Source organism: Phascolarctos cinereus, unplaced genomic scaffold (genome assembly GCF_003287225.1).
Source record: "Phascolarctos cinereus isolate Bilbo 61053 unplaced genomic scaffold, phaCin_HiC Scaffold_2;HRSCAF=192, whole genome shotgun sequence".
Lineage (NCBI taxonomy): Eukaryota > Metazoa > Chordata > Mammalia > Diprotodontia > Phascolarctidae > Phascolarctos > Phascolarctos cinereus.
This window is the reverse complement of record NW_027555625.1, coordinates 43,625,449-43,644,463: the sequence shown is the minus strand read 5'-3', so window position 1 is coordinate 43,644,463 and position 19,015 is coordinate 43,625,449. Positions and strand designations below refer to the sequence as shown.

The following is a 19,015-nucleotide window of genomic DNA, read 5'->3' as shown; positions in this document are numbered from 1 at the left end:
GGAAGAGCAGGTAGGTGGTTTTGGGAAGGTTGTATGTCTGAGGGGTATCACAGCCTTCAGCCTAGAAAAATAGGCTGGAGCCGGGCTGTGAGAGCTTTGCATGCCTAACAGAGGAGGTTAGGTTTTGTTTGTCCGAGAGCCATCGGGGAGTTGGCAAAACCTCCTTCAGGAGGGTGACATATTTAGACCTGTGCTTTAAGAATACTAATTTGGAATGCAACACCCATTCCTATTAAAAACACTAGAAAGCATAGGTATAAATGGAGTCTTTCTTAAAATAATAAATAGCATTTATCTAAGACCTTCAGCAAGCATTATATGTAATGGGAACAGGCTAGAAGCATTTCCAATAAGATTGGGGGTGAAACAAGGATGTCCATTTTCACCACTGTTATTCAATATTGTACTGGAAACGTTAGCTTTAGCAATAAGAGAAGAAAAAGAAATTGAAGGCATTAGAATAGTCAAAGAAGAAACGAAGCTATCACTCTTTGCAGGTGACATGATGACATACTTAGAGAATCCTAGAGAATCAAGTAAAAAACTACTTGAAATAATAAACAACTTTAGCAAAGTTGCAGGCTATAAAATAAACCCACATAAATCATCCGCATTTCTGTATATTACCAACAGAGCCCAGCAGCCAGAGATAGAAAGAGAAATCCCATTTAAATTTACTGTAGACATTATAAAATATTTAGGAGTCTACCTCCCGAAACAAACCCAGGAACTCTATGAACACAATTACAAAACACTTTTCACACAAATAAAATCAGATCTAAATAATTGGAAAAACATCAGTTGCTCATGGGTAGGCTGAGCTAATATAATAAAAATGACAATCCTACCTAAGCTAATTTACTTATTCAGTGCCATACCAATCAAACTACCAAGAAATTGTTTTATAGAGTTAGAAAAAATAATAACAAGATTCATCTGGAAAAACAAAAGGTCCAGAATATCAAAGGAACTAATGAAAGGAAATGCAGGGGAAGGTGGCCTAGCAATTCCAGATCTTAAATTGTATTATAAAGCAGCAATCATCAAAACTGCTTGGTACTGGCTAAGAAATAGGGAGGTGGATCAGTGGAATAGGTTAAATATGCAAGACACAGTAGTCAATGACTATAGTAATCTATTATTTGATAAACCCAAAGACCCCAGCTTCTGGGATAAGAACCCACTCTTTGAAAAAAACTGCTGGGAAAACTGGAAAAGAGTATGGCAGAAACTAGGCATAGACCCAAATCTCACACCATATAACAAAAAAAAGTCAAAATGGGTTCATGACTTAGATATAAAGGCTGATACATAAGTAAACTGGGAGAACAAGGAATAGTTTACCTATCAGATCTATGGAGAAAAGAAGAACTCATGACCAAACAGGAGATAGAGAACATTACGAAATGCAAAATGGATCATTTTGATTACATGAAATTGAAAAGTTTTTGCACAAACAAAGCCAATGCAGCTAAGATTAGAAGAAAGGTAGAAAATTGGGAAAGAATTTTTACAACCAGTCAGTCTCTCTGATAAAGGCCTCATTTCTAAAATATGTAGAGAATTAAGACAAATTTATAAGAATACAAGCCATTCCCCGATTGATAAATGGTCAAAGGATATGAACAGACAGTTCTCAGATGAAGAAATTAAAGCCATCTATAGTCATATGAAAAAATGCTCTAAATCATTATTGATTAGAGAAATGCAAATCAAAACAACTCTGAGGTACCACATCACACCTATCAGATTGGCCAACATGACAAAACAGGAAAATGATAAATGTTGGAGAGGATGTGGGAAAATTGGAACACAAATGCATTGTTGGTGGAGTTGTGAAATGATCCAACCATTTTGGAGAACAATTTGGAATTATGCCCAAAGGGCTACAAAGATGTGCATACCCTTTGATCCAGCAATAGCACTTCTAGGGCTATATCCCAAAGAGATCAAACAAATGGGAAAAGGACCCACATGTACAAAAATATTCATAGCAGCTCTTTTTGTGGTGGCAAAGAATTGGAAATTGAGAGGATGCCCATCAATTGGGGAATGGCTGAGCAAGTTGTGGTATATGAATGTAATGTAATACTATTGTGCTCTAAGAAATGATGAACAGGTTGACTTCAGAAAAACCTGGAAAGACTTGTATGGTCTGATGCTGAGTGAAGTGAGCAGAACCAAGAGGACTTTGTACACAATAACAGCCACGTTATGCAATGACTAATATTGTTAAACTGAACCCTTCTCAGCATTACAAGGATCTAAGACATCTCCAGAGTCCTCGGGATGGAAAATGCTGTCCACATCCAAAGAAAGAACTATGGAAGTCGAATTGCTATCACTTATTTTTACCCTCTGTTGAGTTTTGTTTCCTCTTTCTGATGGTTCCTCCTATTGGTTTTAATTTTTACTTACAACTTCACTAGTGTGAAAATATGTTTAATGGGTATGTAAATGTAAAGCCTATATCAGATTATGTGCCGTCTTGGGGAGGGTGGGGGAAGGAAGGGGGAGAAAAATTTTCAACTCAAAAACATATGGAAGTGATTATTGACAAATCAAATAAATTAATAAAATAAAAAAAGAATACTAATTTGGCAGCAATTCATGGGGTGCATTAGATAAGGGAGAGACTGGCTGAATGGAGACTTGTTAGTGGGGGAGAAGAAAGATGATGAGTGTCTGAATCTGGATGCTTAGGCCATGTGAGAGATGTTGAGAGAGAGAACTGACAAAACATGATTGGATGTGAGGGGTGAGTGAGAGGGAAGAGTCAAGGATGATTACCATGTTGGGAACCTGGGACACTGGAACACAACAGAAATTGGAAAATTAGGATGAAAGCCAGCTATATCCATTTGGGAGTCAGCTCAGGAGGGTTGATATTTCAGTCCATGGGGAGGCTGATGAGACTGAGAGGGAAACTCTTTAAATGGAAGGAAATAGTGCCTCATACCCTAACTAATTCCTAGCTAATATCCTCTTGTTGTAAGAGAAATGTTTTCAGAATAATTGGCAATTCATGAATTATAGGAGCATTGGTCAAAAAAAAGTTTTGAGTTTGGACTGTTAAAAAAGCATTTTTCATCCTACTGTTAAACTAAGGAAAATTTGCTCTAACATTCTTTCCTCCAATTTTTTTTAATTTTTTCTTTTTTTTTAAGACAATTGGGGTTAAGTGACTTGCCCAGGGTCACACCGCTAGTAAGTGTCAAGTGTTTGATCTGAGGACTTCAGGGCCAGTGCTCTATCCACTGCGCCACCTAGCTGCCCCCTCCTCCAACTTTTAAGCAAAAAAAGTGACCTTGATATATTTGAAGGTTAGATTGTTTCAGCCTCTCTCAGAGCCAAACATATTTGGGTGGATAATGGTCCTGATATATCTTCCTTTTATTTCTCCATGTAGTTGAGCAACTTACATTTGAAGGAAGAGAGAGTCAAACCAGATACTAATGGTGAGTAGCTAGTAATTATAAACAGAGCTAAAAGTGAAATGTGGCTTTATTCAAGGTGTTTTTCTCTGAACTTACAGCAATCATATACAAACATGGTTTGTATTAAACATAGCAGTTAATAAATGTCGATGTCAGGTTTAATCCTACCCCCGTCCCACCCTAAGCTAGATTTTTATAAGGAAACTTTAATATATTTATGTAGATACTCACTTGGCCTTTGATTATTGAATGTAATGCCAATGTTGTGGGGTTTTTTATTTGTAATATTTCTTTTTAATAAGGATGAATAGAACAACCAATGTACGAGCAACCAAAGAAAATGCTCATTCTAACTATTTTGACATCAAGTTTCTCAAGAAGGAGATTGGGGGCAGGGATCTCTGTAGCAACTTTCTCTGATGAAGGTGTGATTTCTAAGATAGGGAACTAAGTCAGATCTATAATGATTAGAGCTATTCCCCAATTCATAAATGGTCAAAGGATATGAATAAGCAGTTTTCAGAGAAAGGAAACCAAATTCTCAATACCCATATGAAAAAAATGCTCCAAATCACTGGTAATTGGAGAAATACAAATCAGAGCTTTTCTGAGACACTGCTTTATGCCCATTAGATCGCAAAGTTGACGAAAGAGGACAGTGATTGATGTTGAAGAGGCTACAACAAAAACAGTTCCACTAATGTACTGTTGGTTGAGCTGTGAACTGGTCCAATCATTTTGAAAACAATTTGGAACTATGATGAAAAAGCTGTTATTAACCAAATATGCCCTTTGACCTAGCAGTACCACTACTAGGTTTGTACCACCAGAAAGATCAAAGAAAAAACCCCACATATGCAAATATATTTATAGCAACTCTTTTGGTAGTGGCAAAGAATTGGAAACTCGAGGGATGCTCATCAGTTGGGGAATGGATATATGAGCTATGCTGTGTGAATGTAATAGAATACTATTGTGTTGATAAATCCTTAGGTCTTTGGTAGGGACATTTTTTTAATTTATTTTATTTATTTATTTTTTTAGTGAGGTAATTTGGAGTTAAGTGACTTGCCCAGAGTCACCCAGCTAGGAAGTATTGTGTGTCTGAGGGTGGATTTGAACTCAGGTCCTCCTGACTCCAGCGTGGGTGCTCTATCTACTGCCCCACTAGCTGCCTTTGTAGGGACATTTTAGAGAGGCTTTAAATATATGCAAATACAACACTTAGAGTAATTTTGTTAGTGTAGGAACCTACAAAGATACGTATAGGGTCGTGTTTGGAATATTATATAGAACAGTAACAGCCAAGAAAAATTTGGGGTGGGGGTGAGGTAAGAATGGAGAGCCATTTTTTCTCCCTAGGCTTTGACATCTTTCGTTGGGTGCAAGATTTGAATTGTCTTAACTCTTGAACATAGGATTTACTTTTGACTAATAATCTTTTGTCTAATTCTTTAGGTACTATTGTCAAATCCAGTGAAAATGTAGAAAAGACAGATGAAGAGGAGAAAGGTAACTGTAGTTTTAAAGTACGGAAGGAATAAAAGGATTCTATGAATTAGGTTCTTAAATTTAAAATAAAGAATTGCACTTATTTGTAAAGCGTCATTCTAAAAAGTAACAATATGAATCACGGGACAGATAAAGGAGCCCTAAACTTATAATATGTTTAAGTGATTGTACTAATGATCTGTATTTAAAGTAAATTGATAGGATCTTTAGCATCAAATATTTACTGAATCTCTGACCTTGTGCTTCCAAGCCTCAGCCTTGGATTATTCTCCCATCTGCTGCCTTTGTGTTACTGAATGAAGCTAGAGCAAATCATGAAACTGTGCTGACTGGGTCTACTACAGATCTATGTTACATAATCTCACCTGGGCCCTCATTGCAGCAAGGAAATCTTTTAATATCTCCCTGACTGATTAATTATTCCACTTACCACAGCAAAATTTCCAAACCTTCTCTTCTCAAACTTCCCATAGCTCCCATTTCCTCTACCCTCCGGGCTGAGAATCTTGTCTCACATTTCATTGAATAAATTGAGGCCATTCATTGAGAGCTGCCTCTACTGCTGTCTTCATCTCACATCACTTATGCCTTCTGTTACTATCTCTTCCTTCACTTCTGTCTCACATGAGGAGGTGGCTCTTCTCCTTGCCAAGGAAAAACCCCTGCACCTGCTCAGGAGATCCCATTCCATCCTGCCTTCTCTAGAAGATTGCTTTTTTCTGTCATCCTCACTTTTTCACTAGTCCTCAGTGGTTCCCCGTCTACTGGCTGCTTCTCTACTACCTATAATCATGCCCTTGCCTCCTCTATTCTCTTAAAACCTCTCTTGATCTGTCCTCTCTGCTAGCTATCATCCTGTATTTCTCCTTTCTTTTGTAGCTGAACATCTTGAGAAGGCCATATTCAGTTGATGCCTTTGCATCCTTTCCTGTCACTCTCTTCCTGTCTATCAAAGACATCCCCATCCTCCTAGTTACTCAGGCTCACAACCTAGATGGCATCCTTAACTGTTTATTTTGTCTTAGCCCCATATCCAGTCAGTTGCCAAGTCCTGTTCATTTTTGCTTCGTGATTACACTTTCTTCTCTGATACTACCACCACCCTGGTTCAGCCTCTCATCACCTCACCCCTGGACTGTTGCAGTGGCCTGATAGCTGGTTTCCTTACCTCAAGTCTCTCCCCACTCCAGTTCATCCTCCACTCATCTGTCAAATTGATCTGATCGTATCTCACACACATACACCCCTCTTCCAATTCAATCCCAGTAGCTTCTTATTATTTCCAGGATGAAATATAAAATTCTTTGTCTTTTAAAGCTTTTCATAACCTGACGGCTACCTACCTCTCCAGTCTTCTTATACCCCTGCACTCCCCACCATGTATTTTGCAATCCAGTGACACTGGCCTCCTTGTCATTCTCCTCATAAGACATTCCATGTCTTAATTCAGTGCATGTTTCCTGATTCCCCTTTAATGTTTAGTGATTATGTTTAATTTATCCTGGGGGGGGGGTATATGTGTGTGTGAGATGTTTGTACCTAATTGTTTACATGATTTTCCACCCATTAGACTGTTGAGTTCTTTGAGAATGGATACTGTTTCTTGCCTTTCTTTGTTTCCCCAGCACTTACCATAGTGTTTGTCACTCAACAAAGAATTAATAAATCCTTTTTGACTGACTGGTTGAGACACTAGACAATTTTTTTTAAATCCCCACACTAAAAAAGTGAAGTTATAATCATTACCAAAAAAATTGACCTTTGTGACAAGACGTGGATAGACAAAAGACATTATTGCATTATATGAATTTTACTTGTTTGTTAGTTTTCCATTCTGGTAGTTTGGGGTTTGTGGGGAAGACAAAGGATTGGCGGAGGTAGTAGGGAGAAAGGGTAGAAGAGGAAAGGTATCGATAAGGAAGAGCGAGAGATAGAAATACGAACAAGTGTTGTGGCTATTATAACATTTAAGCGCATGTGAACTGAATTTTCAGTTTTCATGAATCACTTTTCATCATTATTATATTCTTCACCATAGAGGATAGAGCTGCCCAGTCATTGCTAAATAAGCTGATCAGAAATAATCTTGTCGATAACACCAATCAAGTGGAGGTCCTTCAGCGGGATCCAAATTCCCCCCTCTATTCAGTGAAGTCTTTTGAAGAGCTTCGGCTGTAAGTATGTTGTCTTTCTAATTATTATTAGTCTGTCATGGCCGTAATGCCACACAAATATAGGAACTTCATTCAATATTTGGCCTTGTATATAATCTAGTGAAGATTTTAAGTGCCAGTGTAGCTAAATGTATTTATTCTGTCATCACAGCAAAATGTTTTCCTAATATCTTGGAAATTATGATAGGTTAGTGTGTATACTTGTTTTTGAAATAGTAAAGTTTTTAGGGGGCAGCTAGGTGGCCTAGTGGATAAAGCACAGCCCTGAATTCAGGAGGACCTGAGTTCAAGTCCAGCCTCAGACCAAAAACTTGAAACTTACTAGCTTGTGACCCTGGGCAAGTCACTTAACCCCAATTGCCTAAAAATTAAAAAAAAAGAAATAGTAGAGTTTTTAATTAACTGTAGGTGCTTTAGATGATGTTGCATGTTCTTATCTGCTAAGCATAAGTGTGACTTTTAGTATGGACAATTACAAATAAAATGTATATCATTATCATTCTTACAGGAAACCTCAGCTTCTACAAGGAGTCTATGCGATGGGTTTCAATCGGCCATCTAAAATACAAGAAAATGCATTACCCATGATGCTTGCTGAACCGTATGTATCCAATTGCAGTTTAGCCCTGTCATAATTTCCTTTTTTAACTCCTTTCATTAGTGTTAACTATTCCCAAGAACTGAAAAGATTGTTTTAGAAAGTGTGATTTCTACAGCATGATTTAGAACGAGTATGATTCTGAAGAGTATTTAACATCACTAATGGACATTTTAAATGTCAAAACTTGACACACAGTCATTTAAGTTTTGAGTGCCCCTTTTTGCTTCTTTAGAAATAGGTGTTCTGGTCCTATTTTAACTTGGAATATTCAGCTTCCACTCATACCAAAACAGTGAGACCTTTATCAGAGAAACTTATTGTAAAAAGTTTTTTCCAGTTTCTTATTTCCCTTCTAATCTTGGCTGCATTCGTTTAAAAGCCTTTTAAATTTCATGTAGTCACAATTATCCATTTTACCTCCTGTGAGCCTCTCTATCTCTTGTTTGGTTATGAAGTCTTCCCTTATCCATAGATCTGACAGGTAAATGTTTCCATGCTCCCCTAATTTGCTAATGTTGTCACACTTTATATTTACATCATGTACTCTTTTTTTAACCTTATTTTAGCATGTGGTATGAGATGTTGGCCCATCCCTAGTTTCCGCCAGACTGCTTTCAAGTTTTCCCAGCAGTTTTTGTCATATAGTGAGTTCTTGTTCCAATAGCTGGGATCTTTGGGTTTATCAAACACTTACTTCTATATATTGTGTGCCTGATCTCTTCCACTCACCAACCACTATATTTCTTCACCAGTGCTAGATTATTTGATGATTGCTTCTTTGTTCTATAGTTTGAGATCTGGCACTTTAAGGTCTCCTTCCATCACTTTTTTTTCCCATTGATTCCCTTAATATTCTTGATCTTTTGTTCTTCCAGATGGATTTTGTTATTATTTTTTCTAGCTCTATGAAATAATTATTTGGTAATTGGATTGGCATGGCACTGAGTGAGTAAATTAATTTAGGTAGTATTGTCTCATTTTTAGGCTTGGCCTGCTCATGAGCAATCAGTATTTTTCTGATTGTTTTAGTTTGTCTTTATTTGTGTGAAAAGTATTTTGTGATTGTGTTCCTATAGTCTCTACATTTGTCTTGGCAGGTAGACTCCCAAGTATTTTATACGGTCTACAGTTATTTTAAGTGGAAATTCTCTATCTCCTAGGGAGTTTTGTTGATAATATATAAAAATGATGATGCTTTCTATGGGGTTATTTTATGTCCTGCAGCTTTGCTAAAGTTGTTAATTATTTCAAGTAGTTTTTTAGTTGATTCTTTAGGATTCTCTAAGTATCATATCATTTATAAAGAGTGATAGTTTTGTTTCCTTATTGTCAATTCTTATTCCTTCAATTTCAATTTCTTCTTTTATTTCCATAGCTAGCATTTCTAGTACAATATTGAATAATAATGATGATAATAGACATCCTTATTTTACTCGTGGTGTTATCGGAAAGACTTATTGTTTATCCCTGGTACAGATAATGCTTGTTCTTGGTTTTAGATAGATACTACTTACCATTTTAAGAAAAGCTCCATTTATTCTTGTGCTTTTTAGTGTTTTGTTTGGTTTTGCTTTTTTGCTTTTTGGTGAGGCAGTCGGGGTTAAGTGACTTGTCCAGGGTCACACAGCTAGTTAAGTGTCAAGTACCTGAGGCCGGATTTGAACTCAGGTCCTTCTGACTTCAAGGTCAGAGCTCTATCCACTGCGCCACCTAGCTGCCCTATTTTTTAGTGTTTTTAATAGGAATGGGTGTTGTCTTTTGTCAAAAGCTTTTCCTACATCTCTTGATGTAATCATATGGTTTTGATATGGTTAATTATGCTTGTAGTTTTCATAATATTGAACCAGCCCTGCATTCCTAGTATAAATCCAACCTGCACATAGGATGTGATCTTTGTGATGTATTGCTGTAATCTGCTTGTTAGTATTTTATTTACAAGTTTTGCATCCTATGACTAATATGGAATATTTTTCATGACTTCATGTGTATAATTGATATCATATTGCTTGCTTCTCAATAGGTGGGGGAAGGACTAGAGGGAACAAGAATTTGGAACTCAAAAATAAATAATTTTTAAAAAATAAAATTTTTACATCAATATTCTTTAGGGGAATTGGTCTATATTTTTTCTTTCTCTGTTTTTCCACTCTCTGGTTTACATGTCAAAACTATATTGTGTCATAGAAGGAATTTGATAGGACTCCCTTCTTTGTCTGTTTTTGTCCTAATCATTTTTTTTAAAATTTAAGCTGTTTAATAATTCCTGCCCTTTCTTGACCTAGCCCACAGAACCTGATCGCTCAGTCTCAGTCTGGTACTGGCAAAACAGCTGCGTTTGTGTTGGCTATGCTTAGCCAAGTGGAACCTTTGAACAGATACCCCCAGGTAAGGGTTTGGTGGGTAAGTGTTCCCTGACAGTTTGAATCTGGAGAAATGTTGCCACATGTCTCAGTTCCTTTAACAGTAAGTATAGCAGGGCTCCCTCAGAAGTGGATCATTTTTACCAGTGTATTTTGAAGATCTTCCTGGTCAGTTACTAAGCTGTTACACATTGCCTTCTCTACTACCACTTCTTAGGGAGAACAGCCATTAGTGGTATCTCCCTCACTTCCCCAATAAGCCTTTGGGACAATGCAAAATAATTCTTTTCTAGGGTTAAGGTGGAGAGTTAAGGAAATGAATCTCTAAAATGACACCTCAGACTTGTCTCAGGCAAGAATTTTGTAGTTCTTTGATCCCTACCTTAGATAGAACAGATACTAAAATACCAGGAGGTGAGCAATTCTGTGAGTTGAGGCTCCAATGCAGATGTACTTTAAGGCTTCTATTAGCCAGAAGATATGTAAATGATGTGTAAAGTCAAAAATCACTAAGTAACCTTACTCCTACTAAAACAAAATGTCCAAATGTTTCCTTGAACTGTGTACCTTGGAATTCTGTGTTGCTGAATGACTTTGTTAAATTACAAGGTGCATCTCTTAATTTGTATTATTTTCTTTTCAGTGTCTGTGTCTGTCACCGACATATGAGCTGGCGCTTCAGACAGGAAAGGTGATTGAACAGATGGGCAGATTTTATCCAGAACTTAAGCTTGCTTATGCTGTTCGAGGCAATAAATGTGAGTATACAAAGAATATGATATAATATTTAAGCTTTAAAAAATTCTATTGGAATATGTGTACTGTTAGACTTTTTAAATGCCTTGATTAGTTTTGCCAAACTATTTTGTCTTTTTTTTTTTTAAGGGCTGGCTTATCTGGGAGGGGAAAGGGCAAAGGAAATTTAGGTAATGTAAAAACAAAAGATAATCAGAAATTTATTTAATAAAAAGAACTATAAGAAAACAGTGGAGAGATTTTCCTCCTGTGCTATAAAGCTTGAAAAACCATTAAAAGCCAATTAATGGCAGTGATACCTTAAGTAAGTAAGCTGTTAGTAATGCACATTTTAAGTTAACTTGAACTTGAGGTGAGAAAAATAAAACAAAATAAAACCTGCTACAAGGTACTTGTCAGTATCAAATCTCAAACTCTTCTATGAAGGATAATCATTAAAACTTTTTGGTACTTGTTCTGACAGAGATTTCACTAGTGGAACTGGTGACTTAACATAGCATACAGAAATAAGCAAAAATAAGCCCTCAACTCTTGGGTACTGGGGAAAGGACTTACTAGGTGACAAAAACTGCCAAGAAAACTGAACCTGTAGTCTGGCAGAAATTAAGTTTAGCCCAGCATACCAAGGTAAGTTCCAAGTGTATGCATGACTTAGATAGACAGAGTCCTGTCATAAACAAATTAGAATCAGAAGCAATCATGGTCAGGATGGGGAATGATAAGGAAGCATATCTGAAGGCCATGCAAGTTTTTTTAGGGCAGATGAAACTAAGGTTGAAAAAGATAAGTGATAATAGAGGCCTGTGATGGGCAGAAAATGAAGGGGTTGGACTACAAAGAGATCCATGTCAACTTTTTGCTTTTAAGACAAGGGGAACTTTTTACTTTTTTCCCTTTCATAGTTTTTTCTTTTAGTGTCTTTTTCCTCAAACTACATAGCCCTGGTTTTTAGCATGGTATATCTGTGTGCTGATCATAGAAAACTTGAGAAATACTTTTTTCATACCTTGGCCTGTGTAATTTCCTGGTCTCATATAAGTTGCCTTCACTGTCCAAGGCCATTATGAACTCAGTGCTCAAGGGAATCTGAAGCTGTAACTCAGATAATCTCAGATTCTGTCTCCCTTATTTTTTCACTGAAGTTTTTAATTAATTAATTTTTTGGTAAGGCATTCAGGGTAAAGTGACTTGCCTAGGGTCACATAGCTAGTAAGTGTCAAGTGTCTGAAGCTGGATTTGAACTCAGGTCATCCTGACTCGAGGGCTGGTGCTCTATCCACTGTGCCACTTAGCTGCCCCTACTATTTTTGTCTTTTAATTTTATATTTCTTTTATCATCAGCTTGACAAACATCAACAAACATGAACATTTCTATTTACAAAGAAGCTTGCGTATCAAACTAAATGTCTGTTAAAACCAGCTTTTCCCTGGACTAACTATAGACCGTGATGATGAAAAGGATGGGTAAGACATGAAATATTTTAGAGAGAGAACCTATAGGACTGGGTGACTGGTTATAGAGGCAGTATGGCTGAAGAAAAGCAGAGTGCAAACTTGAATTCAGGATGACCAGGGTTTGAATGTGGCCTCAGACACTGATACAATATACAAGCCACTGAAGTTTGATGAGCCCCGGTTCCTCGGCTGTGATGGGATGTCACCAGAGTACTTAGTGCAGAGGTGGTTATGAGGAGCAAATGAAATGAGATGTATGTAAAGGGAATTTACAACATTGAAGAGCCATGTACATGCTTGCTACTGGTGTTGATGTTGTTAATATCAAACAAAAGGAAGACTTACATGAACTTTTCTCTACCTCCTTGTTTGTTTGGTCTTTAATTTCTTTTTATCCGGTGTTTGTGAACAGTGAAGTGCTATAGTGATAATTTATCCTTCCCGTTAAGATAGCTTTGTTCAAGTATATCAGTGCAGTGTTTTTATTAATAATCATCTGATGATGGAAACTCTCATGGAAAGTTTATTGTTGATTCAACAGTAGAAAGAGGCCAGAAGATCAGTGAGCAGATCGTAATTGGCACCCCTGGCACTGTTCTGGACTGGTGCTCCAAGCTGAAGTTCATCGACCCCAAAAAGATCAAGGTGTTCGTTCTGGATGAAGCTGACGTGATGATAGCCACCCAAGGCCATCAGGATCAGAGTATCCGCATCCAGAGGTATGAGGCACTGATGGGAATGGGGGGAGGAAATCACCTTGGAGTGTAAGACTAGGGATGGTTTTTTGTGATGGCTTCTGTAACTCAAAAGCCTACCTTTACAATCCATGTGCATAGGTGCCGTTGTTGTTCAGTCACTTGAGTTGTGTCCGATTCTTGGTAACCCTATTTGGAGTTTTCTTGGCAGAGATACAGGAGCGTTTGCCATTTCCTTCTCTAGTTAATTTTACAGTTGAGGAAACTGAGGCAAATAGGGTTAACTGATTTGCCCAAGGTCACACAGTTAGTGTCTGAGGTCAGATTTGAACTCATGTCTTCCTGACTCCAGGCCCAGTGCTCTATCCACTGCGCCATTTAGCTGCCCTTAGTTCATTCCCCAAGAGGATGCAGATTGATTAACCAAAGGTAGTTATGTCTTTGTATATCTTTATAAATAAATGTAACTTCATTTATTTGGAATAATGTAATTATGATATAGTCTTAAACCATGAGGAATGATACAGTGACTTTTCCATAACTCTCCCACTTTTAGGTATTCCTCGGGAGAGATGTAAAGGGGAATGCAAAGAATTGGCACATGAATTAATCATCCCAGGGTCTTTTGAATGAATAACTAAAATAGTTATTTGGAATGGTCTAGCTCACTAGATTAAAGGAAGCAAATTTTTGTGTGTGTGTGTGTGTAGTATATAACTAGAGCCTTGTAATATTTGTATTTTGCTCTTGGTGTAATTTGTTGAACCTAGTAAGCTATGTAATGAGTTAATTTGAAGAATGTTAGAAAAATCAAGTAGGATGCCCAATATCACTAATATTATTCAATATTTTATTAGAAATGCTAGTGATAGCATAAGAAAAGGAAAAGAAAATCAAAGGAATCAGAATGAGCAGTGAAGTAATTAAACAGTCTCTTTTTGCAGACAAGGTGATGATATACTTGGAAGATCCTAGAGATTCAACTGAAAATTCAGCTAGTTGAAATAATAATTTTAGCAAAGTAGCAGGATATAAAATAAACCCATATAAATCATCAACATTTCTATATATCACCAACAAAACCCTGCAAGAAGAGATAGTAAGAGGTGCTCCATTTAAAATAACCGTAGGCAACATAAAATGCCTGGAAGTATACCTGCCAAGAACTACATGAGCATAATTATGAAATACTTTTTATACAAATATAGTCAGATTTAAATAATTGAAGAAATATTAATTATTCATGGGTGGGCAGAGCCAATATGATAAAAATGACAGTTGTACCTACACTAATTTACATATTCAATATTCAATGCCATCCTATTTTTAAAAAAGTTTTTTTTTAGGCAATTGAGGTTCAGTGACTTGCCCAGGGTCACATAGCTAGTAAGTGTCAAGTGTTTGATCTGAGGCCAGATTTGAACTCAGGTCCTCCTGACTTCAGGGCTGGTGCTCTATCCACTATGCCACCTAGGTACCCCAATGCCATCCTAATTAAATTACCAATAAATTATTTTATTGAGCTAGAAAAAATAATAACCTAATTCATTTGGAAGGACAAAAGGTCAAGCATATCAAAGGAATTAATGAAAAAAATGTAAAGGAAGGAGGCTTAGCAGTACCAGGCAGTAATTGTCAAAACTATCTGGTATTGGCTAAAAAACAGAAAGGTAGATCAGTGGAACAGAATAGACATACAATATACAGTTGTAAACAATTATAGTAACCTTGTGTTTGACAAATGTGAAGATTTAAGCTTGTGGGATAAAAATTCATTATTTGGTTAAAAAAAATGTTGTGAAAACTGGAAAGCAGTCTGACAGAAACTAGGTATAGACCACTATTTTATACCATTTACCAAAATAAGGTCAGAATGGATGCATGACCTAGATATAAAGGGAGATAGCATAAGAAAAACTAGAAGAATGTGGAACACATTGCCTATCAGATTTATGGTTAGGAGAAAAGTTTATGAATAAACAAGAGAGAGAACATTGTGAGGTGTAAAATGGATAATTTTGATTACATTAAATTAAAAATGTTTTGTTTGTATACAAATAAAATCATTGTAGCCAAGATTAGAAGAAAAGCAGAAAATTGGGGAAAAATTTTGTAGACGGTTTCTTGGATAAAGGTCTCATATCTCAAATATATAGAGAACTTTGTCAAATTTATAAGAATATGAGTTATTTCCCAGTTGATAAATGGTGAAAGGATATGAACAGGCAGTTTTGAGATGAAGAAATTAAAGCTATTTATAGTCATATGAAAAATGCTGTAAATCATAATTGATTAGAGAAATGCAAATCAAAACAACTCTCAGATAGCATCTCATACTTATCAAATTAATAAAATGGTAGGAGAAAATGACAAATGTTGGAGGGGATGTGGAAAAATTAGGACACTAAAACGTTGGTAGAATTGTGAACTGATCTAACCATTTTGGAGAGCAATGTGGAATTATGCGCAGTGTTATAAAACTGTGTATACCCTTTGATCCAGCAATACCACTATTAGGTCTATTTCTCAAGGTGATCAGAGAAAAAGGAAAAAAATCTGTCAACTGAGTGGAGTGGCCTCTAACCTGTGGGGGCCAGAGCTGAACAGAACAGGCTAGAGACAGAAGAGTCAGGAATCAAATAGAAGTTTAATTTCAAAGTGAGGGAAAAGGCTTGTAAGCAAGGAAGGACCTCGTGGCTGTGTGGGGAGACTGATGGCTCTGAAGTGAGCTGTAACCCTGACAATGGGGGGTAACAGCAGCAGTGAGACAAGTTTGTCATAGCAGGTCATAGTTCTTGACCGGGACAAGTTCCTGACAAATCTATATATTCCAGAAATATTTATAGTAACTGTTTTTGTGGCAGCAAAGAACTGGAAATTGAGGGGATGCCCATCAGTCGGGGAATGGCTAAACAAGTTGTGGTATGTGATTGTGATGCAATACTGTTGTGCTATAAAAAATGACCAGCAGGATGGTTTTAGGAAAATATGGAAAGACTTGCATGAAGTAATGAAGAGTGGAACGAGCAGAACCAAGAGAACTTTGTATACAGAACAGCAATACTGAAGAGTAACTGAATGACCAAGCTATTCTGAATATGACAAACATTCAAATCAACTACAGAGAACCCGTGATGAAAAATGCTATCCAATTCCAGAGAAAGAATTGATAAATAGAAGTATGCATAATATGGTTTTATACACACACACACACACACACACACACACACACACACACACTGGGGTGGGGAGTGAGGGAGATAGCTTGGAACTTAAAATGTAACCAAAAAAAACTTTAAGAAAAAAACCAAGACAGATAAGTATCATGTATATGGGGAAAAAATAAAAGGAAAGAAGGAATTTTAATTAGTTATAGATGGTGTGAAAAACCAAAAGTACAGTCTTTGTTAGCTTGTCAGTTGCTGATTCATTTGGTTCTGCCTGTTAAATAAAGGTTATGGATTTGGGGTAAATCCTTGCTTTTTGGTTTGTATGTTGATTCGATTGTTTAGTTGACACTGATTTACTTTAAGTTTAAAAAAAAATTAGAAGATCGAGTAGGTGAATCACCTATCACACCATCCAACTTCTTGACCATAGGATGATAGATTTTAAGCTGGACAGGACCTTAGAGATCAGGTAGTCTGACACCCTCCCACCATTATTTTATAATGCTCTACTATTGAGAGTTTACTTTAGTAAGTTTATTTAAAAGAGGCTTTTTTTTAATTACTGCATATAAATAGGACTTAAACGTTCACATTGTATGATGCCATATGAAACTTAAGTATTAGTCACTTGGTTTTCTTTTGACTTATTCTGGTATAGAGAGGGAGATCTAGATCCTTGAATCCTGCTTGTCCATTTTTGGCTTGTTTGGCTGAGTCCTAGGATGAAGGAGAGACTTGGGGAATCCTTATTCTCTACCATGTTTTGCACCGCCACAGCTGTACAGCATTCTGGGACATAAGGAACGCAGTAACCTGTGAGGGCCGTGCATTCTGTATTCCTCCAGTTCAGGACTGTAGTTAATGCTGAATACTGTGGGCTTGCCTTTTAGGATGCTCCCTAAGGCTTGTCAAATGCTGCTTTTCTCTGCTACCTTTGAAGATTCTGTGTGGAAATTTGCACGGAAAGTTGTCCCAGACCCAAACATCATCAAACTGAAACGAGAGGAAGAGACGTTGGACACCATTAAACAGTATTATGTGATGTGCAATAACCGTGATGAAAAGTTCCAAGCCCTTTGTAATCTTTATGGGGCCATCACTATTGCTCAAGCCATGATCTTCTGTCATGTGAGTAGCAGCCAGCTGTGACCCCAAGTAGGTAAAATTCAACTTGTGTGTTGTCAACTTGGCCTTTGCCTTTTCGGCCAGAAATTTATTTACTAAGGAATTATAATAAGAAGAGAAATTCTCTGCAGCTCCAGAGTTTATCATTAGTGTGAGGAAAAACTAGGGGAAAACTAAACCCATGTGTGGTTTCTCTTTTTTGCAGCTGTGCAAAAAAAAAGCTCCAAAATATAGATTCTTCCAGATTATTTTTGAAACACTCAGAGGCGTTTTAATAATTTTAACTCTCAGTTGCCTTCAGAATTAGAGCCTCCATTTATTTCAGTGACCCAAAGCCATTTTTTGCAGGTGTTTTAATTGTTTTTGCAGGTGTTTCCATTTTAAAAAATTCTTTTCACTCCAGACCCGCAAAACAGCTGGTTGGCTGGCAGCTGAACTATCCAAAGAAGGCCACCAGGTGGCCCTCCTGAGTGGCGAAATGATGGTGGAACAGAGAGCTGCTGTGATTGAGCGTTTCCGAGAGGGCAAGGAGAAAGTGTTGGTGACTACCAATGTGTGTGCTCGAGGTGAGAAGAGACTGCCCCATGTGGAGGCCTCGGGCTTGGGAAAGAACAGGAGGGCGGCTGTGATCCCCTTTCTAGCAAGGGCAGTTTGGGTTTTCCCAGAGCCTCAATCAGCAGCTCCCTCTGCCTTTGCAGACATGGTCTGCTGGGGGTTGGATTGCCCTCCTTGACACTGCTGAGTACATGGTCATTCCCCCCAGGCTACAGACATGATATCTGAGCCTGCAGGTGGTTTGTCTGGGGTCAGCAGCTAGATGATCCTCTTGGAATTTTCTGTTCTTGATGTCATGGAGCTCTCCTGATCTTGAGCTGTAGGAGAAGAGAACTTGATCAGCATCCTGATCCAGGGTTCTGGCTCCTAGGTTTTCCTACTTGCCTCATATTTGCTACTCATTTGCTTAAATAGCTCCAGTGTTGGCTGTGGCAAATTGATAGCATCAGGCAGTTTGAGATGGAACTCCCTCCCCTTCAGACCATCCTCCAGGTGGGTCTGGGAGAAATCCTTGAGTCCTTCAAACCAGAGAATCACTTTGGGTGAATCTGATCCTTTTTGTAATGTCCATTCAGGTCATACTATTTTATACCCATAGGTATAAAATCTTGTTTTGTGGGTACCAGCTGCTGGTGCTAGATTCTCACAGATTAGACCATGGGTGTCATGCGCTTTTTTTTGTCTGCTTTCCCCGTGTCTCCTCCATCTTCCTGCACTGTAGGTATCGATGTTGAACAGGTGTCTGTGGTTATCAACTTTGACCTGCCAGTGGACAAGGATGGGAATCCAGACAATGAGACATACCTGCATCGGATTGGGCGCACGGGACGCTTTGGCAAGCGAGGCCTGGCCGTCAACATGGTGGACAGCAAGCACAGCATGAACATTCTCAACAGGATCCAGGAACATTTCAGTGAGTGTCCCAGGGCATGTGCCCTCTGTGGCTCATTGGCTGTTAAGTGGGCAAGCCCAGGGCTCTTGGGCAAGGGCCTGGGTCTCTCCTCCTCCATCTCCCTCCTGGTTGTTAGAGAAGTAGGGATAGGAGAGAAGAGCAGGATCCGCTCTTTTGTCCCAGGGCCAAAGCCCTTACATGCGCACGTCCGGGTTGTCGTGTGATGCTCAGTTGCTTCAAGGTATCATCAATCAGATGAGGAAGGAACATCTTGGCCCGGTAG

At 37.9% G+C, this 19,015-nt stretch overlaps 1 protein-coding gene across 2 annotated transcripts in view; it reads left to right on the top strand.

Moving 5' to 3' along the window:
* The window catches only part of LOC110192456 (ATP-dependent RNA helicase DDX19B), a 42,297-nt gene that overhangs the window by 17,851 nt on the left and 5,431 nt on the right, over nucleotides 1-19,015 (top strand). For both annotated transcript variants that reach the window (XM_020963625.2, XM_020963626.2), the window contains exons 2-11: nucleotides 3,410-3,458; nucleotides 4,896-4,949; nucleotides 6,988-7,123; nucleotides 7,632-7,724; nucleotides 10,007-10,109; nucleotides 10,728-10,842; nucleotides 12,837-13,014; nucleotides 17,051-17,288; nucleotides 17,689-17,851; nucleotides 18,562-18,753. In XM_020963625.2, coding sequence (XP_020819284.1) covers nucleotides 3,410-3,458; nucleotides 4,896-4,949; nucleotides 6,988-7,123; nucleotides 7,632-7,724; nucleotides 10,007-10,109; nucleotides 10,728-10,842; nucleotides 12,837-13,014; nucleotides 17,051-17,288; nucleotides 17,689-17,851; nucleotides 18,562-18,753 — 1,321 coding nt within the window. The remainder of the gene's footprint in view (nucleotides 1-3,409; nucleotides 3,459-4,895; nucleotides 4,950-6,987; nucleotides 7,124-7,631; nucleotides 7,725-10,006; nucleotides 10,110-10,727; nucleotides 10,843-12,836; nucleotides 13,015-17,050; nucleotides 17,289-17,688; nucleotides 17,852-18,561; nucleotides 18,754-19,015) is intronic.